A 23,899-nucleotide genomic window follows, 5' to 3' on the forward strand; every position below is an offset into this window, starting at 1 on the left:
CCAGCGACTACACGCCTAAAAAAAAGTCTCTTCTTGCTTTCGATCATGCAGTGTGCACACGGGGTTACTGTGCAGTGTAGATGGAAGGCGCAGAAGTGGGGTCTCAATGTGGGGTTGCGTGGTTCCTGCGGTTCCATCTGCACCGAGACTTCCAAACCTCTCTTCCTTGTTGGGTGTCTTCCAGGTTTCCATTCATGGATGGCACGCCTGAGCCTTTCCCATTGCCAGAGCCCAACCACCCGACCCGACCGGCAGCCGGATTGACGGAGTGGAAGCCGAACAGCTTTTGCAACACTGACGACTCTCGTCTTGGCACAACCTGGAGTTAGAGTCTCGAACCGTTGATCGATGCAAGTCAAGAGGCACAGTCGGCTCTCCCCGTTATTGGACCCAACCCGCCTGGATCCTCCTCTCCACTACGGAGAATACATTACAGATCACACTTTGATGCCCGTCTGATGGCGTATGTACAGTATGTACACGACTAACAAACGCGCATGTTTCGTACCTCGGCGCCATCGCTTTGTGTTGGTTTTCAGCCTCTGGACAGCAAGTCTTGGGAACTGCTCGATTAGTCTTGATGCAGCCCCCAATAACCCATTTTGGCGCAACACTAGGTAACTGTTCACTGCCCGTTTGCCCTTGGCAACGTGTCACAGGTTGCGATCCTCTGCTGCGGTCGGAGGCCGCAACTTGCGTTCCGTACCTTGAGCCCGAGAGAAGCAAGAAACATTTCTCCTGCCGAGACTCCCAAGGTGTGATTGGTATGCATCGTCCAGGAGGTGCCAGTCCCGATAAGGCCTGTCATCCAACCAATTTGTCCGCCAGGCCGGTGCTCAAGTCCTCAACGTCAACGACGTATCCGCGTAGATTTACATACAATGTACAGTACACTGTTCCGCATGCTACACTACACTACACACAACGGGCTTCGACGAAGGCTCCTCGCGGGTCTAGGCTCTGCCGATCCCCGCACAGCCAGGACACGAACACTGCACTACACATACATTCTACTTTGCCAGCGCATTGTCTGCTCAATGATCTGTATGTATGGAGAACTGAGTCCTTTCAACGCTCACTGCCGCTCTGCAGTTGTTTAGCCAAGCTTGCTTCTCAACATGCGGCCCATTAGCTGGCGCTCCCATGTGGCCCTCCTCAGGGAACATTGACGAGGGGATTACCTGACGTCGGCTTATGGAGGGGGTGAACTGTTCAGCGGCAGGCCATGACAAACCACTTGCACAGCCGATTATTTCAGACTAAGCACTGGCACGAGCTGTCGCCAATCATGTCCAGAATTGAGTTTCGAGATCAGACCAATGGACACCCTACGCTACACCACATACTCAAGTTGTACACGATGCTGTCGCCAAAAGGCACAAACGGCCCGTCAAATGTGTCAAGGCTGGTGGGTTACCAAATGGGTGCCCCACTGTTCTCACACTGTTTCTCAACCCAGTGGGCGCTGGCGGGGCACAAGGGGGGGATGCTCACCCCTGTCACGGCGGAACTCACGTCTTCGATCCATGTTCGTGTCGGGGGCCTGGAATGACGAGCAGCAAAGTGCGGGACAGCCGCTGCCCAGCCGGGCTGCCCCACTGGCAGTGCTCCCTCGAGAAACTTCTTGCCCTGCGCGAAAGCGACTTTTCTCTCATCCTGGCGCCGGGTAAAAAAAATGATTGAAATTCCTCCGTGTTTCCATGCGTTTCGTGATCCCCATCTCTGTAGCCTCGAGCGGACAAGGCCGGGCAGCTCTCTGACCTCCAAGATCCTTGATTCCCGTCCCCCCGTCTAGCCCATTTCGCCAGGGACCCCTCATCTGGCACACGCCTTAGTGTACACCTCACTAGACCAGCCCACCCGCTGGTCTTGGACGCGTTGCATATTCTCGACGCCGCAATCGCGTTTGCTGCTCATTCGTCCCTTCCCTCGGACTCTCTCTGTGTTCGACCAGGTTGATAGGCAAGTGTAACACGCTCATTGCTGTTTTTCTTTTGGCCTAATCATGCTCGCTGCCATTGCATCGTTTTGCGCTGTTAGCCGTGCTTGTTGGCTCCGGTCAAGAGCGACTCCGCATTTGCTTCAAAAGTCCTTACGTCAGTGGTGACGGCTGCAACTTTGCTGCGGTGGGGCCCCCGGGCGCTAACGGGCAGCCCTGCCTTGTTCGCCCGTTTCCATGTATTCCATATATATATCTCGGCGACACTTCACATGGCTTGGAGCTCGTGGGTTGGGCTTGTCGCTAACCCAAGAAGAAAAAAGGCAGCAGTTTCACCTCCGGACGCCAATTCACATCCACAGTCCTCTGCAACACCCGTGCGATATCCTTACTGGCGATCTTCCTCTAATCCTCCGCCAGCGACCCCGCGTTATCGCGCCAAGCTCTCGAGAGAAAAAAACCTGGGAACCTGGGAACCACCAGGGTACACTACACTGCCTCTCTAGTCTTGCGGGCACGAGGCGTCAAGCAAAGCTGCTATCTCGGCCTCCCATTTGTCCTCGAGTTCCTCCCTTATTAGGCATCGAAGATCGAACGCCCCAAGATTCCCTTTGTGTTCCGGCGCTCCCCACACTCGATACCTAGTCGCCTTCTCCAGATCCAGATCGACAAAAGCCCTCCCGTAGTCCCGGACCACGCCGCAGCTCCTCGAGCTAGCCTCCAGCTTTCCCTACCAGACTTTGCCTTCCTATCACAACCTCTGCCGACAATATCAAACCGGTTGCGACCGATCCATTGTTCACGGTTCTCCCCTCATGGGCTCGACACCGAGACATCGATAACCTCCCCATCTTTCCCACCGACTATACACGGTACTTGATACCCCGGGTCTTCCTCGGCGCCACTAGGCCGCATTGTAATTGCTATACCCCCGCTGTTTCGAGCACCATCTGTCCATCATGACGGTCTTCATCGCTTCTCTGTAAGTCCAGATCTTCCCCTGCAGTCTCCTGATAGCCCGGCTTCCTCTTGCTATACGTGCAACCGTATCGTGATCGCGGTGTACGATGACTGACGTGGCCATCTCCTCCTCTCCAGTTTCCTTCCCAAAACCGTTCATTTCACTCTCCCCGGCGCGCCACGGCGCGGCTCGGCTTCCGAGAAGAAGCAACCGAAACCGGTGAAGCTCGAGACACAGCCGAGCCTGTTTCAGCCGAACGACATCACTCCCCCGATCACACCGACCGATGAGAAGAAACAAGCTGCTGGCCCCTTCGCAAACGAAGATGGCCTGCGCGTGCACGTCACGGGCACCGATCCCGATACCGACACGCTCCGCGCCCCCGCCGACCGCAGCTCCCCGACCTGGGGCGGCCGTCCGGACCAGCCCAGGTCGCGTGCAAACTCCCCACCTCCCCCGTCGCTGATCAATCCGAGCCGGTCCCTTCAGCAGAAGGCGAAAGAACTGGGCCGCCAGGGCGTGAGCCAGCCGCGGTCGTTGGCTAGGAGCGACAGCCACGACCGTGTCTTTGCCCATGCCGACTGGAGGATTGTCAACGCGGATCAGGGCAACGGCGGCCTGCGCAACGCGGTCGAAGCCGCCGCCAGGGAGGGCAAGCTCGGCGACTACATCTGGGTCGGGACCCTCGGCATGCCGACCGACGCCCTCCACGGCACCCAGCAGCTGCAGGACATCGAGGACAGGCTCGCCACCGAACACGACATGCTCGCCGTCATCTGCTCCGACAAGGACTTTGACGGCCACTACTCGCACTTTTGCAAGCAGATCCTCTGGCCCGTCTTCCACTACCAGATCCCCGACAACCCCAAGAGCAAGGCCTACGAGGACCACTCGTGGAAGTACTACGTCAACGTCAACCAGGCCTTCGCCGACAAGATTGTCAAGAACTGGAAGCGCGGCGACGTCATCTGGGTGCACGACTACCACCTCCTCCTCGTGCCCGCCATGGTTCGCAAGAAGATCCCGGAGGCCAAGATCGGCTTCTTCCTGCACGTCGCCTTCCCCTCCTCCGAGGTGTTCCGGTGCCTGGCCGTCCGGAAGCAACTGCTCGAGGGCATGGTGGGCGCCAACCTGATCGGCTTCCAGATCCACGAGTACACCCGGCACTTCCTCCAGACCTGCAGCCGCATTCTCAACGCCGAGGCGACCCCCGAGGGCGTCCAGCTCGAGGACCGCTTCGTCGACGTCATCAACCTGCCCATCGGCATCGACCCGGTGAGCCTCAGCCAGCACCGCGAGGAGCCCGAGGTCCAGAGGTGGCTGGACATCATGCGCGAACGCTACGCCGGCAAGAAGCTCATCGTCGCCCGCGACAAGCTCGACCACGTCCGCGGAGTCCGGCAGAAGCTGCTCTCGTACGAGCTCTTCCTCAACGCCAACCCCGAGTGGCGCGACAAGGTCGTCCTGATTCAGGTTGCCCTCTCGACCAGCGAGAAGAGCGAACTGGATGCCGCCGTTAGTGATATCGTCACCCGCGTCAACTCGTCCTGGGCGAACCTGGCCTACCAGCCGGTCGTCTACCTGAAGCAGGACATCGACTACGCCCAGTACCTGGCCCTGCTGAGCATCGCCGACGCCCTCATGATCACCAGCCAGCGCGAGGGCATGAACCTGACGTCCCACGAGTACCTCTACTGCCAGGACGGCAAGTTCAGCGAGAAGAAGCACGGCTCCCTCATCCTGTCCGAGTTCACCGGCACCTCGTCCCTCTTTGGCGGCAACGAGCTGTCGGTCAACCCATGGGACTACCGCGCCTGCGCCAACGCCATCAAGAGGGCGCTCGAGATGGGCGACGATGAGAAGGAGCAGCGCTGGTCCAAGCTGGTCGAGTGCGTCAACCACCACACCGGCGCCCACTGGTTCACCGAGTTCATGGCCCGCCTCGACCTCGTCTACGAGGAGCAGCACCGCCGCGACCAGACCTCGGTCCCGCGCCTGTCCATCCCACACCTCGTCCAGCAGTACACCCGCAGCGAGCGCCGTCTCTTCATCCTCGACTTCGAGGGCACCCTGGTTAGCTGGGGCCCGGTCAACAAGATCATTCCCGTCAGCCCCCAGGTACGTAACCAGATTCATTTCATGTCCCTTTTTACGTCTTTTTTCGTTTTTCCTTCTTGTTTTGTTTAAGAGCCGGCTCGTTTGGTGTGTCGTGTTCTCTCTGTTTCCTCGGCGCGCCATGCGAAGTGTGGTAACTAGTTTGGCTGACAATATATAACCGTTTCGATCTCAATAGCGCACTCTGGATGTCTTGAACGATCTGCTGCTCGACGAGCGCAACACCATCTACGTCATGTCGGGCCGCCGCCCCGAGGAGCTCGATCGGCTATTCCGCCGCGTCCCGAACCTGGGTCTCGTTGCCGAGAATGGCTGTTTCCTCCGGGACTGCGGCAGCACCGAGTGGACCGAAATGGCCGACTCGGAGCAGATCCGCTCCTGGAAGGACGCGGTCCGGCCCATCCTGACATACTACCTGGAGCGCACGCCGGGCGCCGAGATCGAGGACCGGCGGTGCTCCCTCTTCTTCCACTACAAGTCGGCCGAGGACTACGAGGCCGCCCTGCGCCAGGCGAGCGATTGCGCTAGTCACATCAACGACGCCTGCGAGGAGCAGCGCGTCCACGCCATCCCCCTCGACGGCAGCGTGCTCGTGGAGCCCATCGACTGGACCAAGACCACCGCCGCGCAAAAGATCTTTGCCGATCTCCGGGCCGGCATGGCCCCCGACGAGAAGCACAACTCCCCCGTCGACTTCCTCATGGTTGTCGGCGACGGCCGCGAGGACGAGAAGGTCTTCAAGTGGGCCAACACCCTCGGCGAGGAGGGTGTCGTGAAGGAGGTCGTCACTGTCAGCCTGGGCACTGCCAGGAACACCGAGGCGGCCTCGACGCTGACCCAGGGCGTTAGCGGTAAGTTCTCTCTTAGGTTTATCTGTCTTTGTTCCCCTTCCGTCACAAAGATACTGACATGTATGCTTCCTCCTTCCTAGGCGTCCTGATTACACTCCAGAAACTGGCGTCCATAGCGTAAGCATGTGCATTGCATTGCGTTGCGTTGCTTTGCTTTGCTTTGCGTTTGCTTTGCTTTGCCGTCAAGTTGTGTTGCTGCTGTTTTTCTTCCAATGAAAAAAAAAAAAAAAAAAGCTAGGCACACACGGCTTACCAACCTGACACTCTGCTTGCAGGTCTACGGTTCCACTACGCCATCGGCGGAAGAGCTCGGTGCGAGGTCCAATCCACTACAAGTGGACTTCATGATGGATGATACTCTTTTTTTTTTACTGGAGGGGGAAGAAAGGGAGAAGAAAATGTGGGTTGATCATGCCCAGCGGCTGCTATTTGTCTCTTTATATTTCTCGGTTCTCTCTTCTGGGTTCTTTTTTCTGCCTTCTCTTGCTACATGCGTGTGGTTGGTTTTTGCATGACCCCTATACAGCAAGGGCATCTGCGGTAGACACAGCGCTGCATGCCTCATTTCCGGCTTTCTCCTTGATGATTTTCTCCTCTCATCCTCTGTTTGCATGTATTGTTCTGGATGGGTTATAAGTTTGCTGTCCCTCGGCTTGCGCATCTGTCATATCTGCTGGCTGAACTGAACGCTCCAGCAAGCTCCACCCGATCAACGCACGAAGTGCCTCTCTCTCTACTCCCCCAAGTTTGACCGACTTTGGGGTTTGGCGAAGGATGGGAAAGGCGGATGACTGGACGATGTGCAATGGATATCCGGTTTCGAATGGTTTGCGGATGGTTTGGAAGACGGACTGTGTAGAGACGGGAGACTGGCAACGGCTACCCCGAGCTGTTCGGCATGGGAAACTCGCAATCATTCATGAACTCCAGCAATGAAGGCCGAGATCTCTAAAATGCCTTTTTTTTTTTTTTTGGGGGGGGGGGGGGGGGACATGGAAAGGAAAGGTCTAGACATCTGGAAGGAACAGGGGGAAAACAAGGCGTCGGGCTCGGACTGCAATGGTTTCTCGCGACTCAATACTACTATCATGGCATTGGCGTTCAGGTCCTCATATCCTGGCTATCTTACTCAGTTCCATCTGCTTCAATTTACGATTTCATTCTTGGCGATCCGCCGTCTCGTACACTAACGATATCTGACTGGGTGGCTCGACTCTGTAAGATGTATGTTTGTATGTATGTGTGTACATACGGAGTACACTAACGTTTTCTGCCGCGCGTGACATCACCTCCGCGATCGGACTGCGGGGCAGAACTCGCTCTTCCGCGAGATTGACAGCGGCCTTTTGACCCCACCATTCCAGCCCAATGAAAAGGCCCACCAAATCATTCAGTCAAAACTGTTGCCGCCTGCTCACCACCGGGACCCCGGCCCTCGTCCGATCGGAGCAGGAAGTCGAGTTTCCGGGGTACATACATATCCGGATCTTGGGTACCGCCAGCAGGGACTGTCCTACCTCATCGCGTCATTGAACATCTTTCCTTTTTTTTTTTCCCGTGATCTTACTGTGAGAGCGCTGGCTGGATTCCTTCCTTGCGAAACTGTGGGAAATTTTTGAAGTCTTGCCATTTTACTCTGCACATTGCCACACAATTCAGGCCCAGGATAATATTTGACTACACCACACCTGAAACCTGAGTTGTTCTACTTCCCGATCGAGTTTGCAGTCCATCCGACGACCCCAATCAAGCACAATGGCGCCCTTCCCTCCCCCTCCGGTCAACACGATTGACTGGTCCAATGTCGGCTTCCGCGTCCGCGAGGGTAACTAACCCCAGCTCCCACAATGTGGCATTCGTAAGTCCTGGCCAGCTAGCTAACCCTCGCCTCAGTCAACGGCCACATCGAGTCCCACTACTCGGTCAAGACGGGGAAGTGGTCCCCCCTCAAGTTCGTGACGGACCCTTACATGCGCATCCACGGCATGGCGCCGGCGCTCAACTACGGCCAGCAGGCCTACGAAGGTCTCAAGGCCTTCCGCCTGCCGGGCGACAACGCCATCGCCATCTTCCGCCCCGACCGCAACGCCGCGCGCATGCAGCACAGCGCCGAGTTCATCTCGGGTCCCGCCCGTACCGACCGACCTCTTCCTCGAAGCCGTCAAGGCAGCCGTCGCCCTCAACGCCGAGTACGTCCCACCGCACGAGACGGGCGCCGCCATGTACATCCGGCCCCAGGTCTACGGCTCGTCCGCCCAGCTGGGGCTCAACCCGCCCGAGGAGTACACCTTTTGCGTCTTCGTCCTGCCCACGGGCGTCTACCACGGCACTCACCCGGTCAAGGCGCTCATCCTGGACGAGTTCGACCGCGCCGCGCCCAACGGCACGGGGAGCGCCAAGGTCGGAGGCAACTACGCGCCCGTGCTCCGCTGGAGCGAGCGCGCCCGCGCCGAGGGCTACGGCATCACCCTGCACCTCGACAGCCGCCGGCACGAGGAGGTCGACGAGTTCAGCACGAGCGGCTTCATCGGCGCCCTTGTCGACGGCGACGCCGTCACCCTCATCGTCCCTGACAGCAAGGCCGTCATCGACAGCGTCACGAGCGACAGCGTGCAGCAGATCGCGAAGAGCTTCGGGTGGAATGTGGAAAAGCGGCCCGTAAGTAAACCGGCCCCCCCCCCCCCTCCCTTCCCCCTTTTCCTCTTTCCCATTTTTCCCCCCGTTTCTTTCCCCGTCCGTCGGTGGTTTGTGCCGGTCGTACTGATGAACCCCGCCCGAACTTTCAGATCAAGTATTCCGAGCTCCCCAACTTCCAAGAAGTCATGGCGGCAGGCACCGCAGCGTCGCTCGTTCCCATCCGCTCCATCACCCGCCGCAAAACGTCGGGCCTTCCGCAAGGTCCCCGCGTCTCGACCCGGGACGGCCAAGAGACGGTCACGTACACCCCGGACGACAGCGACGAGCCCGGCCCGCTCTGCCTCAAGCTGCTCGCGGAACTCAAGGGCATCCAGCTGGGAAAGATCGAGGACCGGTTCGGCTGGCGTTTCGAGGTCACCAAGGATGATGCGAAGCACGTCGTTGGTGAGGCCAAGGCGGGCGTCGCCAATGAGCAGACCGTGGACCAGCTCGACTGAGAGAGTTGATGGTGAGCCCTTAAAGGGTCTGGTGGAGGTTCTCGTTGGATAGTACGCTGGGCGGAAACAATGTTAACAAGTTTGCCTGGGCAGGCAGAAGGGGATGTGTTTTCGAGTCGCTATTCCAGTCGAGTTGGCAAGCAAGAAGAATAAAGGAATCGGCCAAAAAGAAGGATCGAAGTCATGAGTTTGTAAATAAACGTACATAGCAATGGTTCATCGAAAAAAGGTAAATGCAAACTTCTCCGGGGAGTTCTGGTCACGTCTGAGGAACCCCCTCCATCTTATGCCCTTGTGCCATTGGTCTGACTGACTACCAGTGATAAATGCGTAGACCGTCCAACATCAGCATCCAAACCATCTCGGAAGGGCGATCATTTTAGTTTTAGGAATAGGGCCTTACCGTGACGTATCCGGCGCGTATTAACGGGTGAGGCGGAGTTTCAGGTTGCCGTGCCTAGAGAACTGGCACTGAATGTTCACTAATAATTACACGGACAGATACCTGCGTACCAAGCGGCACTGCAGAAACACAATCGGGCATTTTCTCCTGGTGTGACGGAATGCTCAAGTATCCCTGATTAGCTCACCACAAAAGGCGAAAGACGATGGTGCATTGCTTGTTGCAAGCTGATTGTGGACAAGTTTGGCGGTGTGTGTGCCTAGCCCGCTGGGCTAACATTTGCGGCAGGTGCAAGTGAAATGGGCTTTCCTGCCTTGTTTCTCGTGATCTTCAGGCAGAGTCTAATAGGAATTGTCAGACAATGCAGGCAACATTTGCAATGCAGCAGGCATCCACAGCTGGGAGCAACAGCCACTATTCTCCAAATCAATTCACCTGGGTAATTAACCCAGATGATCAAGGTCCGAAGCCAACAACCCGCCGTCTTCAGACTCCATCTGCAGCAGACGCCACCACGCCAACTCATCGTATTAATACAGATTCGACATGGAAAGAGAAGATAGGAATGAATCAGTGTCCGCCGGTGACCCTGCCATGGCATTGTCTACAGACTCAGGAACTTCGGCATCTGAAACAGAGTGCGGTACCTTCCCTTTCGCAGCAACCCGAGCAACAGAGGCACCCTACCACAGCCGCAGCTCTAGGAAATCTACTCGACCCGGCACTGATTGGCTGAGGAGAAGAGCAATGTCGGGGGCTGCGAGGAATACCATGGTATCTGTCGAAGCCACTGATTCGCTTTTCTCGATGGAGGAAGATGCCGTTCCCTCCGCGCTGCCCAAGCTTCCGACCAGATTTCCCATAATCCCTCAACAGAGATACCCCTACAACAAGAATGCCCTTAGCTCTGACTCCTCCCGGGGACCAAGCAATCCCACAACCAGTTCACCGGTGAACAACGAAGCCAGCGCTAGGACCCCAACTCTCCCACCGTCATCGGCTAGTCACGATCCTCATCCGTTTAACAATTCGGGACCAGCCTGCGCGTCTTCATCTCAAAAGCGACGACAGAGCCTCACACCTACTCTGCCGCGGTACAGTCCGCTCAATAGCTCTCCACCAGTTGTCATTGGAGACCCGGCGCTGTGGCTGCTTCCTCGCCCCTTCCACGCTGCGGGTGGAATACCGTCTGTGGAAGGGACACCAAGTGGCAAGCCTGACGGGAACCGAGCCAGCTCCGGCATATCAATCATCTCATCCGTTGCGCCGTTTGGTGACAAGGGTCAAAGCTCGGAAGCCGAAACACCAACTTCATTAGGAAGCGAAAAAAGTGACAATTCGGTCTTACGTTCTCCCTACTTTCGGAAGCGGGCGTCAGAAGCAGCACTCGTACATGGTGAAAAACAGGCCGGCAGTCAGTTCGACTACGAACCTCAGGATCCGCTATCCCCTACAACTACCGGGACCATCTCAGATTTACCCTCTGACCCTTTCATTGCTGCGAGGTCTGATCATCTTTCCCGGCATTCTATATTTGGTCCGGCCAGGCAATACCAACAGCACGATGAAATGTCGCTCAGTGCTATGTCAGATGACTGCACTAGCCCAGAACACCATCACTCAATGTCCTACAACCAGGTTGCTGAGTTCTCAGCCTACAGTTCGCCAGTGGCGTCTCACACCCGACTTGGCGCTTCGGAGCCTCGAAGTCACCATGGAAGTGCGTCCGGCTATGCCTACGGTCCATCAGTTATGAGCTGGCCTGTAACACAGACAATTACTCCCAACACTTCTCCGTATAGACGAGCGAAGAACGAAATGAGTTGGCAGCGGGAAGCGAATTCAGACAACATCAGTTTCATTCGGGGGTTTCCGGAAGCTGTTGGGCTAGAAAAGGGGCGGACTCCTGACCTGCCCTCCCTGGCTCAGCCCGGTGCTAGCAACAATCCGCACAATCGTATGAGGCAACAAGATTCCTCTATCCTTAGTCCTCTAATGAACAGGGCTACCCGTTGGAGTACTTTTTCTCATGGCAGACCTCCTTCCAACCTGCGCGTAGGTCCTACGTCCAGTGTGGCAGAAAACACAACCCCGAACGGTCTTGACTTTGACCTATCGTCCGATTCGGAAACCGATGACGAGAGCGTGAACACCTACGCCCTTGCCCCTAGGCGACGTCAACATGTTACCCAACCAGAACAATCCCGAACTATATCCGAGTTCTTGGACGATCAAGATTGTGTTATGTGCGCAGTTTCGGAGAGCCGTTCGTCAGACATGATGGGAGTAGCAATCATCAACATGACACTGGGGCAGGTCGACCTCATCAGGATTATTAACGACAACAGATACCGCCGGCTTGCCGAAACCCTATGGAGAATGCCGACCCAGCCACAGATCTTCATTGTACTGAAGAAGGTTGTGGATGAACACAACAAGTCAACGATAGCCGAGTATCTGCAGCAAGAGTTTCCTCGTGCGAAACTCATTGGCTTGGACAGAGAGTACTGGAACGAATCGGAAGGTCTCAGATTGCTCGACCGCTTCGCTTGGAGAACGCATGTCAAAGCGATTCGTTCTGACCTAGAACATAATTTCTACGTTTCGTGCGCGTTATCTGCGGTAAGTTGTTTCTTGGGTCTGTGAGGCCAGTCAGCCTTCTGACGCTCTTTATCAATAGCTGATGGCCTACGTCGAAGAGGAAATGAATGTGATCTTCAAGGAGAACTCATTGCGCCTCCAATACAGACAGCCTGCTGATACGATGGGACTTGACCGGTCTACCATCACATCTTTAGAACTATTTCAAAACATTCGCAACGTCAAGGGCACGTCTTCCACTCTTTTTGGGTTGCTCAACAACGCTCTTACACCCCAAGGCCGTCGAATGATTCGGTCAACGCTTTTGCAACCGAGCACAAGACGGGAAACGATTACGGCGCGACTTGAGGCGGTAGAGGAGCTGTCAAGCAACGAGAATTTGTTCATAGACGTCCGTTCCAGTCTCAAGCGGATGTTTCACATCGATGTCGAGCGGGCGATACCATGGGTATGTGCAGGAACCAATGTTCTTGTCCAAGATTCTTTAGAACTAATTAAATCTCTGTGTAATTAGGTTTCTCTCAAAACGGGAAAGTCACGACTAGCGTTGGAGGCTGGGGTGGCTTTGGTCCAAGGTCACCACCAAATCATCATGCCCAGTCACGATGAACTCTTGGGGGCTGAAAAAGACGTAAACCGCATTCTCATGATCAAGGCGTATCTTACGGGTGTTCAAGCCATCCGGGAGACGCTTGAGGCTGCTGGATGCACGAGCCAGCTGTGCAAATGGGTGCTCGAGCGATGCCAGCCCGAGAATACTGCACCTATTGATCGGCTTATCAGCGAGGGCATTGAGCCGGGCGCTGTCTACAGCAAGGCTCCAATAGACATCAGAAACAACAGGATGTGGGCTTTCCGGGTAAGCACTCTCCCGCAGCCCGCCTCTCATCGCTCATGGTTGCTGACAACACTTGCTCACAGGCTGAGCCCAACAGCATCTTAGATGGTGCTCGTCAGCTGTATCGGGACAGGGTTAACGAGCTTCACAAATACGTAGAAGAGCTCAACAAGGTTTTCCAAGGTCTGTGGGCTGTTGAGGAGCTTGCTTTCTTCCCTAACAACGCGTAGAGCACTTGGGCGCCACACCTGAACTCCGATTCGGAAACGATAACCATTATTTCCTACGGTTTCAGTGGTCGGATGTCGAACGAGAGCTCATCAAGAACTTGCCTGCTACAAATCAGTCTCGGCAAGCCGGCACCCAGCATTGGAGGCCGCGTCTCTTAGGCGGCGTTGAGATTGTCAACGGAGTCCGACGGAAGCGGCACTACGATTGCCAAACTCTTGAGCTCATCCAGCGGAGCAGTCAAATCCAGCGCCAGGCTGACATCGTCATAAGCCATAGCGACAAATTTATTGTCGAGCTGGGAACGTCTCTGCTGGAGCATGTGGAGTCCCTCCTCGCCGTCAACGAGGCTGTTGCCGTCTTGGACATGCTGTGGTCCTTTGCCCACCTGGCTACCACTCAGAACTACGTCCGGCCCATTATCTCCGACAACTTGGTTCTCAAGGATGCCAGACATCCTGTAGTAGAAGTCAGGAAGAAAACCTATGTGCCGAACGACGTTTATCTGGGAAACCAAGGGGCTCGCTTTCAAGTCGTCACCGGCGAAAACATGAGCGGTAAGAGCACGTTTATCAGAACTGTTGCCCTGATTCAAATCATGGTACAGATTGGCAGCTTCGTTCCCGCCACGTATGCTGCACTTCCAATCTGCGACCGTCTTTTTACGCGATTGTCAACCGAGGACAAACCACAGAGCAATCTAGGCACGTTTGCGGTTGAAATGACAGAAATGAATATGATCCTCAGGTAGGGTCTCAAATGCGGATCTTCATACACTTCTTCTAATCTTGTCCTCTTCTGACTTGCCACATTAGACAGGCCACCAAGGACAGCATGATAATTGTCGATGAACTTGGACGAGGAACCTCGACCAAGGAAGGCCTCGGCATTGCTCTCGCCATGTCGGAGGAGCTAATAAAGAGGGGATGTCGGGTGTTTTTTGCTACCCATTTCACCGAGCTTGGTAGGACGGAGTGTTGTGATGTGACCTGAAATCTGCTGCTGATTCATTTTCTAGCAAAAGTTCTTAACCTCACGAGACCAAACAGTGTCCTAAATGTACATGTCGTTGGAGAGAGCATCAAGGAGGGGGACATCACACAGATTTCGCTGCCGCACACCATTGCCCCTGGTCCGGTCAGGAACGAAGATTACGGCCTGGAACTATCGCGACGCTTTCTTCCTCAACGAGTAGTCAACAACGCTGAGCATATTTGCAAGTTTCTTCGCACAAAGAGTCTGGGGCGGTCCGCAGGTCCGGCTACACGTACCTTGAAACAGAGCAAGCTGATTCTTGCCCTCCCGGACCTTCTCAAACAAGCAAATGATTCAACTATGGACGAGTCCGCACTTGCATCTTATTTGAGAAAGTTACAAACCGAATTTACCATCAGAATGAACCTTACGGCCGAAGAGAGTTCAGAACAGGAACAGACAGGCAAAGGAACTGCTCAGCATGTCATGGTACCAATACTTGAGAAACCAAGCGAAAATGAACTTGAGGAATGGAAGAAAAAGTCGGATTCTGCAGAGAGAAGGGTGATGAATGCCAACATGACCGAATCCCAAGAGAACAAAAGACCCGGCCTGGAGGGCGAGGGCGACGGGTCTCTCGCTAAAAGAGCCAGAACAGGAGACGAGACGGCAAGCATGACCTCTCAAATGACACCAATCGATCGCAGTTTGATGATTGAGGAGCTCCGCAGGCGCTCTCATACAGTCACCACCAAAGCGGCTACCCCAAGCAGCCTTTCATCAAATTCCTTGGAGTCACAAGCAGACACTGAGATGCCAGAGGCGCCTTCCCTCTGAGAGCATAAAACGTGAGTGACATCCATGCAAGCAGATGGCGCATTGAGAGACGAAGGAGTCAAAGATTCTCGAGACGAAGTGGTGTTTTGTTCATTTGCCGTTTCAGATGACTTAATGTGCGTTGCACAGGTCCACGAGGGATAGAGGCGGGTGGGAAACAACTTTGAATGAGGAAAGCGAACGAACATCACATTGCTATTGAGAGCTCCGAAGCCAAGACGGAGTTCCTCAAGTTGCAAAATACGGGCACGTAGCAGAGTTTCGTAGACTTGCATATTCAATTAACAAATAAACAAAGGAGTGATCACTTATGAGACTGAAATTCACGTTGGAGCTAAACAAAGGGCGTTGGCCACTTGGAGGCAAACACTTTAAGCATGCTACCTGTTTGAAATTTGGACGGCGATAGGGAGTAATTATTGTTCTGCATCCATTTGGTTCAGATTCGATTCGAGTCTTTGCGTCGCGCCATGAGTAACATGCACGTAAACAAACAAACTCACAGGTTGCCCAGGTGACCTTCAGGGGTTGCTCGGTGGTGATGGATGGCTGTATGAGTGACAAATACGTTGTTCCAGCCAATACTGTCCGAACGCAGCGATCCAATTAGGTATGTGACTGTCGAAAGGGTGTTTGCAAGACTCTCACATATGACCATGGCTACAGTTAGCACGGGATCCCCGCTAGTTAATTCTACTGAAAACGACGCCAGCGTCGATATGGGCCAATGTTCTCCGCCCGAAGTCAAGCTGAGCATTGACTCATCACTGATCTGGGTGATCTGTCATGGAGTCTGAAATCTCCTCTCGCCTGCCGATTTATGCTGTTTGAGAGCTCTTTAGCGATGCCATCTTCGGATAGTCACGAGTGGTTTTTTTTTTTTGTTCATGTGTTCCCGACAAATACCGTTTATCCTGAAACCAGGTAACGTTGAAAGAAGGAAATCCTATTCATTGGCTGCCAGAGGGTATATAGACCTAATTATATGTCCATCCTATTTAATTATCTCATGCAGCGTCATCATCAACGTGGTACATTCATATTACTGCCCCTTGATTTCTCCCAACGCCTTTGAAATGACTGAAGCCGCCCAAGCTTTGGTGCCCTTCATCATCTCTCATAGGTTGCAGGACAAAATGAAAAAAAAGAGTGAAAGCGAAATCCCACGAATGCTGCACCGCTACCATCCATCGTCCAGTGCAGCCAGAGAAGCCGTGGAAACATGACCGACATTACGAGGCGATGCATCACTCCCGCCACACATGAGTGTCTCCTAGACTAAAAGAACTCGATGACTGGCTGCTGGCAACTCCTCCGACAAGCGGGGTTTAATAGCCAGGCTGATGTTCGTGTACGTCAGCTCCGTCCCCAGAAGCGTCTTCGGCGTCAGAGTCGGCCAGCGGAGGTGGCGGTTCCTCGTAGATCCAGGGTTGTTCGAGTCTAATCAATGCGTAGTCAGCAATCACAGCCTATCCGGGTTCGAACAATCAGGGGATTACTCACGGAGCCACCAAGCTCGGGTTCACGAAGCGCAAACCCTTCTCCCGGTCCTCGTCCACTGTACTCGTCCTTCTCAGCATCTCTCTCTGCTCCTCCCCGCGCCCCCAAGCCAGATCCTCGTCAGCGATAGCACTTTCGCTGCCCTCCCCAGCGCGTTCAATACTCCTCAGCGCAATGAACCTTGTCAGGGGTTCCGCCCTCCGCCTGAAATCCCACCCGTACCACAGCGTCGCCACGAAGAGGGGGCCGACCAGCAGCGAGACGGTAAAGGCCTTCTTCAAGGCCAAGTATCCCGACATGGTCAGCTGGAGCACGATGAGGCCAAGCATGATGCGATAGCAAATCATGCGCCAGGCGCCGCCGGTGGCGTGCTGCGGCTGGTCCATGGCATACAGCAGCTGGTACTTGTAAGTGAAGTAGCCAAGCGAGAAGTAGGCAACGCCCAGCGCCAGGACGAGGAAACCGCCGGGAAGCGGGCTATAGACCAAGCAGAGAATGAATACAAGCAGGGCGGTGGGCAGGTAGAAGCCGTAGTAGAACATGGGCGGCTGGAGCAGTCGAGCAAAGTCGCGGGGGGTTTTGGCGCCCATGCGCATGATTGGATACTGGGCCACGTCCCCAAACTGCAGGAGACGGAAGGGGAAGAGGCCAAGACCCTGGAGCATGATAAAGTTGGTGTAGAAAACGGAGAGGTCTTCGATCTTGCGGGCGAGGGTATAGGCGATATAAGTGGTATCTTTGAGAGAGTTCCGGAGGACGTCGAAGATGGAGGTGACGGCACCGAAGACGGTGAAAATGAGGAAGAGGTTGAAGAAAGTGAAGAAGAAGTTCTTGCTGATGGCTGAGAGGGCAATGTCGCCCTGGGAGAGCATGCCTTGGTGCCACGAGAGGTAGTCGTAGAGATAAGGAACAGCAATGTTGAGCAGTGAGACGACGAGGGTGGGGAGACCCGTCTGGACCTGGGTGCGGGCGATTTCGTGTTCTTTGAGCCATTCGCTAAACGAAGGGAAGAACTTGTCGATAGTGCAGATGCTTAGGACGGAGGCGAGGAAGAAGACGGGGACCAACCAGACCACGGTCAGGATGGCGACGAATATGGTTACGGCCCAGGACCGGATTCGGCGGATGAAACGTGGCGCATATGTGTTCTTCCATACCACGTCTGATGGGGCCGGAGCAGGCTTCGTCAACAAGCGGCCCGGGTGCGGGTCGATAAGGGCCTGGATCGCCATCTGACAGGCTGCGATAGAGTCCATGGTGACGAAAGCGAGATCGGCGGCCTCATACGTCTTCTTCCGGGCGGCCGTGATCTTGTCGTCGAGCTGGCGGAGCTTTTCCGTGTAATAGTCGATGGCATCCGTCTTGCGGCTCTGTAGGCGCAGGAAGCCGTACCGAAACCGTGTCTGTGGGCGCACTGTCTCCACTGCGCGGGATCCGCCGCCCTCCAACAGGCGGTCCCTCTCTCCAGCTTCTTCGTCATCACGATCCGAAGCTTCTCCGGCGTTGGTGCCAAACCGGCCGCTGCCGTCTCTATTCCGCCGGTTTCCGGCAACTCTTACTCGGGTTTGGGAAAGGTAGACGCTCCAGGTCTCCTCCAGCTTCTCCAAGATTGCCTTCCTGTCTTCCATCAATTTATCGATTTCTTTCCAGTTGCGGCAGAGCGTGACGCTTTCGACCTTGCCGATCTCGAGCTTCTCCACCAGGTCCTTGATGGCCTCTTCGGTCCTGAGTTCTTTCGGGATACCGGATAACCGAAAAGTCCGGTCGGTAATGGTCGACTGCGTTCCCAGATAATCCTGGCGCACGCGTATCACCTTCGACGTCTCCCTGTCCATGAAGAAGAGGGTGAGACCGGTGAAGAGGTATGTGAACAACAGGTAGGACCATAGATATCCCAATCTGCGGTCGAAGCTGTTATCCGGTTCGTGCTCTGGGTTGTCCGGCGCGGACTCGTAGCTGCTGTACGTCGCATAAGGGCGGAAGGGAAATGCCTCGGTCGAGTCGGTATCTTTTTTGAGAAAGTGGCGGTTGATAGGCTCGAGCACGACGGCGGCGAAAAAGAACATGACGGCGAAGAGGCGCATTGACATCTTGAAGAAGGCTAGAAAGACATAGGCGTCAAGGCCGGCGGAGGAGAGGACCTGCTGTTCGGTGATCCTGTAGAGCACGGGGATCCATCCGAAGAACGTGTCGGGAAGCGCAGGCAGGCCGAGGAAGGAGGAGTTCGAGTGTCGCTTCCGCGCGGCGTACAGCGATTTCCATCGTGGTCGCAGAACCTGTTTGTCCGGAAGGTCAGCTTGGGTCAAGGCAAGGTTGAAAAAAAAATGGATAAATCAACAAAACAAAAGGCACAGAAAGAGGCAGAACCTACACAGAAAGCTAGAAATGCCGACAGGCCGAGTGCTAGAGAGATGATGAACTGAACCTGGGTGTCTCTCTTGCCGGGCCCAACTGTGTTCGCGGGAATGCACTCGTCTTTGTTGGGATTGTCGGGATCCTCAAAGACGTTCATGGCTGCCGCTCGGGACGCTTCACCAGGAAGCGCATGTGTGGGAGTGAAGGGGAGCACCGGATGGGCTGACGGTATTAAGCCTTGATGGAAGCTTCGCACAGATGATGCGAGTTAGCCCACGGTACGAGTTCACGAAACCTTGGCGGCCGACAGCTGCAGCTGCTGCAGGAAGCCGTTGGAGCTTGGACCCCGGGCGGTGACGTTGGTAAACCCCATGCACTTTCTGTAACAACGGTCCACTCCGTGGTTCACCCGAGCCGGCAGGCAGCTGTTCTCCACTCACGCGGAGGGTCCTCAGGCAGTGGCAAAGAAGATTGGGAAACAAATCACACTGCCACATGTGGCACTGCACCGCCACCAGCTCCAAAGCTAGCAGCTGATTGCTCAATCGCCAAGGATCCAACTCTCTCTACGGAGTACGTACATAGTAAGTCGCCCACAACGTGAAACCTACAATCCGTAGCTGAACTTGGCATCTGCTTCTATCGCCTGTTCTTAAAAAGGTCTGCATCAAAGGACTCATTGTTACGGATTGCAATACGCCGAAGGAAGACAATCAGGAACCATTCAAGTCCTGAACCGGTAAAATGCAAACGCTTGATCAACACCGATTAATTAATTATTACGCTCTTCCTGCCATCCTGATGCGATTGCCGCGAGGATGTGGTCTCGGGGTGTGTGTGGGCTTGGGCGATCCACTGACGCGCGTTGCCCACGTCTGCCGTCGTCACCCGGGCGTTGTTCCTTCTCCAAACTAACACGTTTTAGGCCGCTCTCACACTCGACGGGCAAGTCTGTCCACTCAATCAATCCATATTCGTTACCCGAACTCAGTAGCACAAGGCAGCATGCACATCCTCCCTTTGGGCCACGCGGTCGTCAACAGCCTTGGCTGTGGCGACGGGCGTAATAGAAGGTCGGGTGAAGAATTCAAGATGAGCGGCTCCCCTCCTTCCCCTCCTTAAAAGGGCCTTCCCATCCGATCTGCCGCTCTGAAGAAGGCTCGCCTCTCGCCGAGTCCTGCATCGTTGTTCTAACAAATTACATCCTTGCTCACTTATCCCCCTTCCCGCCATGGTCGCGCGCCTCGAGCTAGCGGTGGATGCCCAGGAGCTCGCCAACGAGCAGCGTGCACTCCTCGACTTGATCGACAAGCTGCAGTTCGCCCAACTGGACAATGTCAAGCTGCCGCAGATTGTCGTGGTGGGTGATCAGAGCGCCGGGAAGAGCTCCGTGCTCGAGGCCATCACTGGCACCCCGTTTCCACGAGATGCCGGCGCCTGTACGAGGTTCGCTACCGAGATCCGCCTCCGGAGGGCGCCCCAGCAGAGCGTCACCGTCTCCGTGATTCCGGACAAGAACCGCAGCTTTCCCGAGCAGGAGAGGCTGAGACAGTTTGGCGGAACCGTTCGTGCCGAGATGCCCTTTGAGCAGTTGATGAGGAGCGCCGTCGACCTCATTGCCCCCAAGGACGTGCCGGGCCGCTTTGCCGCCCGCGATATCCTCGTCGTCGAGAAGCGGGGCCCGGATATGCCGCTCCTGACTCTTGTTGACCTGCCCGGGTTGGTCCGAAACGCAAACAACGACCAGTCCCTCGAAGACATCAGGACCATCGAGGCGCTCTCGGACCGCTACATGAAGAGTTCCCGGACCATCATCTTGGCCGTGGTAGGGGGGAATTCTGACTACGTCCAGGCGCCGATTCTCACCAAGGCCCGTCAATTCGACCCGGACGGGCACAGAACGATTGGCGTCTTGACGAAGCCGGACCTGACCGAGTCCATTGGTTTGGAGGATAAATTCATCGATCTGGTGCAAAACAAGGACAAGCGCAACGACTTCAAGCTCGGCTGGTACGTTCTGCTAAACCCGGGACCCCGCGAACCGGGCCAGCTCTGGCCGACGGCCGAGGAGCGCCGACGAGCCGAGGCCGTCTTTTTCAACAGCGGGAAATGGAGCTCGATCCCGCCGTCCAACTGTGGCGCCATCGCGCTTATGCGGCAGCTCAGCCTCCAGTTGCAGCGGCATATCGGCAGACACGTCCACGTCCTTCGCAAGCAGATTCAGAAAGCGCTCGATGACTGCGAGGCCGAACTCAAGTCTCTCGGGGACGCCAAAGATACGCCGGAGGAGATGCGGACCGAGTTGGTCGAGCTCTTCTCGGCATCCAAGGAGCTGGTGATCCCCGCCGTCTACGGCTTCTACAAGAATCCTCCCAAGAAGAATTTCTTTCGCGTAACCGCAGACCCGAGAGGCACCCCGGCTCAGAACCTACGGGCCCGCGCTGCGGAGGAGAACGACCGCTTCGCGATGGGGGTACGGGCCCACGGCCGCAAGCTCGCCTTCTCTAGCGACTCTTCCCCTGATAGCAGCGCCAAGCGCGAGTTCGTCAAGCAGGAAGTCGAGTTGCTGCTGCGACAGATCCGCGGCTCAGAGTTTCCCATGGATCCAAAGCCGAGGGCCGTCTACATGCTCTTCCAGAACTACTCGGAGAACTGGCCCAAACTAGCCCAGGAGCACAAGGACAACTTGGCCGTCGTCTGCGACGAGTTCCTGGGCGAGTTGGTCGACTACGCCTGGCCGAAGCGCATGCGGGCACCGCTCCGCCGGCATTTTCTGGAGCCTCGCATGAAGGAACTCATGGCGAAGGCTCAGCACGAGCTGGACCTCCTGACCCAGGACATGAGCCTCGAGGTCCAATCGTACGACCCCGAGTACGAAGAACGGTTGAGGAACTGGCACCTCATGACGACGCAGGACGGCGCCACCTTCTCTGAGGCCGAGGAGGTGCTCGAGAAGATGCTGATATACTATGACCTGGCCGCCAAGACCTTCATCAGGAACACCATTACTCAGGTCATCGAACGCCATCTCCTCCAGGGCATGTACAGCATCTTCAACTCGGTCGAGGTGCTGGGTCTGAGTACCGACGTGGTCGAGGCCATCGCGGCGGAAAATAAAGAGACCAGGGATAGGAGGCAGACGCTCAGGGTACAAAGGAAGGCCATTCAAGAGGCCAAAGAGATCTGTGCTGGCATTGCCATGCGAAAAGAACTGAGAAGAGTAAGTCGCACTCGCCACGAGTCCGCAGGACGCAGCTCATCGCTTCTTCTTCAACAGTACGCCGAAGGTGGTGAGAGCGATGGCGCGAGCACTTCCGATGAGGAAGGATCCACGGCAGAGGAGAAGCCATCTCCCGCAAGGCATCGCCCGAGCCCGTCCGCCACGCGACGTCCGTCCCGGCGACACAGGCCCTCGGGCGGGGAGATCCACAGCACCGGCACCACCTCGACGCGCGGGCTCGACGCCGCTAGCGGCCACCACCGACACCAGCACTCCCACGAGCAGACTCCGACCCACGCCTATTACCCCACGCCCAGCCCCGACCGCCACCGTCGCGTGGTGGATGATGACACGTACATTACCGCACCACGCCCTCCGCAGCAGGCGCCGCCGCCACCGCCGCCACCGCCACCTCGTCCAGGTAAAGTGCGGCCGGAAGAGGATCAGCAGCAGCAGCAGCAGCAGCAGCAGCAGCCCCAAGCCTTCTACTGCTCGCCGGCCCCTGGCCGGGCCCCGGCGAATCCCAGAACGAGCCAGCCGCTTGCTTCTTCGTCTTCTTCGTTTGCCGCAGGAACGGTGCCGGCGCCCGAGCCGCGCTATGCGAGCAACGGACCTTATTCCAGCAACAACCCGTACGCCCCGGCGGAGACGGCCGAGTTCGAAGCGGCGCGGAGGCAGGCGAAGAAGGTTTCTGGGAGAGCCTAACTGGGACTCGAAGTTTGCATTTATTCTCGGCGTTGCTATGGAATAGATTAGTCTTCACGAAAGTGAGAATCCTAGGGGATAATTAATTATGGGGTTCTTCCTTTGAGTTGTTTCTATTTTGACGGCGTAAGTTGGTTTACGCGAGTTAATAAGCACTGGATGGCAGCTGCTCTGCGGCGCTCGCTGTACCAGCTCTCATACATGAGAGGATCGGGCTACTACCCTTTTCCCAATAAAACATACGCGGTTACTGAAACATCCAGCTGGGTAACTCTGCTAGAGTGGTCGGGATTGAAAAGGGGTGGTGGGGGGGTTCGTAGATGCGTCCAATGCCGACGCCTAATTAATTAATTACCAACAACTACGGAGTACAACAACAACAACAACAACAACCATCACCTTGTAACTCAGTCCTTGCTTGACCCGCACCGGCTGCAATGCGTAAAAGAGCTAAGCAGCTTTTAGCATCGCCATCTCTCAACTTGCATCATCCAGCGCCAGGCCCCTTGATTACACGTGCTTGCCGCGATACGCTCTTCTTTGATGGGTTTACTCACCCCCAGCACTCACCTCCACTCCGGCGTCTGGGTCGCCTTGTGCACGAGTGAAGGAAGCCAAAGGGGAGGGGGCGGCGAAGGTGAGGGGGCGGCGAAGGGCCGCCCGGTTACCGCGAGTGCGTATATGTACGCGTATACCCGGTGGTTAGTTGCTGACTAATTAGTTCAGGACTACCACCTGTTTGTCGGGAGACAGGTGGTAGTCCTGAACTAATTAGTCAGCAACTAACCACCGGGTACATACTTACGCGCAAGTGTGGTCTACTTACTATGTACTGTGTAATCAGCGGCGAGGTTGCATTGCGGGAACTACTAGTATAACACCACCTACCGTGCTTGGCGCCCAGAAGGCGACGACAGGGGTGAGAGATTTGGCTCCGCGCTAGGAATTCGGCTCGCGTTGCTTATTTGCACATCTGGGATCCGTGCGACCTGAGGGTTGGTGTGGCGGCCAACGGTGGTGTGTGTATACGTAATTACCCTCAGCGCATCATCGTCAAAGAGTCAAGCGTTCCTAGGAAGGAAAAAAAAGCTGGCTGACAGAACAAGGTGGATGCTTAATTTCCATGAGCTGCGTTCAGGGAGAGCCGGAGACGAAAGAGGACGGGGCTTTGGCGTTCTTCTATTATTAATTATTTATTCAATAATTATAATATTGAATCAATCAGACTCATGTTGCC

General features: G+C 55.7%; 5 protein-coding genes across 5 annotated transcripts; 4 read left to right on the top strand and 1 right to left on the bottom strand.

The window, feature by feature from the left end:
* The first annotated feature begins 2,741 nt into the window (after positions 1-2,741).
* Positions 2,742-6,225, top strand: MYCTH_2295490 (glycosyltransferase family 20 protein). The gene is made up of 4 exons (XM_003658932.1): positions 2,742-2,921; positions 3,038-5,018; positions 5,194-5,866; positions 5,947-6,225. Exons 1-4 carry the CDS (start codon positions 2,899-2,901, stop codon positions 5,985-5,987), a joined length of 2,718 nt encoding a protein of 905 aa, XP_003658980.1. The 5' UTR covers positions 2,742-2,898; the 3' UTR covers positions 5,988-6,225.
* Positions 6,226-7,621: 1,396 nt separating this feature from the next.
* Positions 7,622-9,000, top strand: MYCTH_2122605 (uncharacterized protein; the record flags this gene model as incomplete). Its single annotated transcript, XM_003658933.1, has 4 exons — positions 7,622-7,691; positions 7,760-7,999; positions 8,025-8,524; positions 8,653-9,000. 4 exons carry the CDS (start codon positions 7,622-7,624, stop codon positions 8,998-9,000), a joined length of 1,158 nt encoding a protein of 385 aa, XP_003658981.1.
* A 997-nt stretch (positions 9,001-9,997) lies between these two features.
* Positions 9,998-14,882, top strand: MYCTH_2114650 (uncharacterized protein; the record flags this gene model as incomplete). Its single annotated transcript, XM_003658934.1, has 10 exons — positions 9,998-10,817; positions 10,878-11,225; positions 11,463-11,841; positions 11,905-12,025; positions 12,084-12,452; positions 12,540-12,863; positions 12,926-13,025; positions 13,073-13,817; positions 13,886-14,034; positions 14,089-14,882. 10 exons carry the CDS (start codon positions 9,998-10,000, stop codon positions 14,880-14,882), a joined length of 4,149 nt encoding a protein of 1,382 aa, XP_003658982.1.
* Positions 14,883-15,773: 891 nt separating this feature from the next.
* On the bottom strand, positions 15,774-19,050 carry MYCTH_2295497 (uncharacterized protein). Its single transcript, XM_003658935.1, has 3 exons — positions 18,754-19,050; positions 16,386-18,658; positions 15,774-16,322 (listed from the first exon to the last, which is right to left on the bottom strand). The coding sequence occupies exons 1-3, from the start codon at positions 18,892-18,894 to the stop codon at positions 16,211-16,213; spliced, it is 2,526 nt and encodes an 841-aa protein (XP_003658983.1). The 5' UTR covers positions 18,895-19,050; the 3' UTR covers positions 15,774-16,210.
* Positions 19,051-19,886: 836 nt separating this feature from the next.
* Positions 19,887-23,031, top strand: MYCTH_2295498 (uncharacterized protein). The gene is made up of 2 exons (XM_003658936.1): positions 19,887-21,957; positions 22,015-23,031. Exons 1-2 carry the CDS (start codon positions 19,969-19,971, stop codon positions 22,660-22,662), a joined length of 2,637 nt encoding a protein of 878 aa, XP_003658984.1. The 5' UTR covers positions 19,887-19,968; the 3' UTR covers positions 22,663-23,031.
* Positions 23,032-23,899: the final 868 nt, after the last annotated feature.

Source organism: Thermothelomyces thermophilus, chromosome 1 (assembly GCF_000226095.1).
Source record: "Thermothelomyces thermophilus ATCC 42464 chromosome 1, complete sequence".
Taxonomy (NCBI): domain Eukaryota; kingdom Fungi; phylum Ascomycota; class Sordariomycetes; order Sordariales; family Chaetomiaceae; genus Thermothelomyces; species Thermothelomyces thermophilus.

What these genes read in the sequence shown, in the direction of transcription:
- MYCTH_2295490 (XM_003658932.1), top strand. Translation starts at nt 2,899, where the DNA reads ATGACGGTCTTCATCGCTTCTCT. An exon ending in TCATTCCCGTCAGCCCCCAG is followed by an intron (nt 5,019 to 5,193) that starts GTACGTAACCAG and finishes CGATCTCAATAG; the next exon opens with CGCACTCTGGATGTCTTGAA. An exon ending in GCTGACCCAGGGCGTTAGCG is followed by an intron (nt 5,867 to 5,946) that starts GTAAGTTCTCTC and finishes CCTCCTTCCTAG; the next exon opens with GCGTCCTGATTACACTCCAG.
- MYCTH_2295497 (XM_003658935.1), bottom strand. Translation starts at nt 18,894, where the DNA reads ATGAACGTCTTTGAGGATCCCGACAATCCCAACAAAGACGAGTGCATT. An exon ending in CGGCATTTCTAGCTTTCTGT is followed by an intron (nt 18,659 to 18,753) that starts GTAGGTTCTGCC and finishes CCGGACAAACAG; the next exon opens with GTTCTGCGACCACGATGGAA. An exon ending in AACCCGAGCTTGGTGGCTCC is followed by an intron (nt 16,323 to 16,385) that starts GTGAGTAATCCC and finishes CGCATTGATTAG; the next exon opens with ACTCGAACAACCCTGGATCT.
- MYCTH_2295498 (XM_003658936.1), top strand. Translation starts at nt 19,969, where the DNA reads ATGGTCGCGCGCCTCGAGCTAGCGGTGGATGCCCAGGAGCTCGCCAAC. An exon ending in TGCGAAAAGAACTGAGAAGA is followed by an intron (nt 21,958 to 22,014) that starts GTAAGTCGCACT and finishes CTTCTTCAACAG; the next exon opens with TACGCCGAAGGTGGTGAGAG.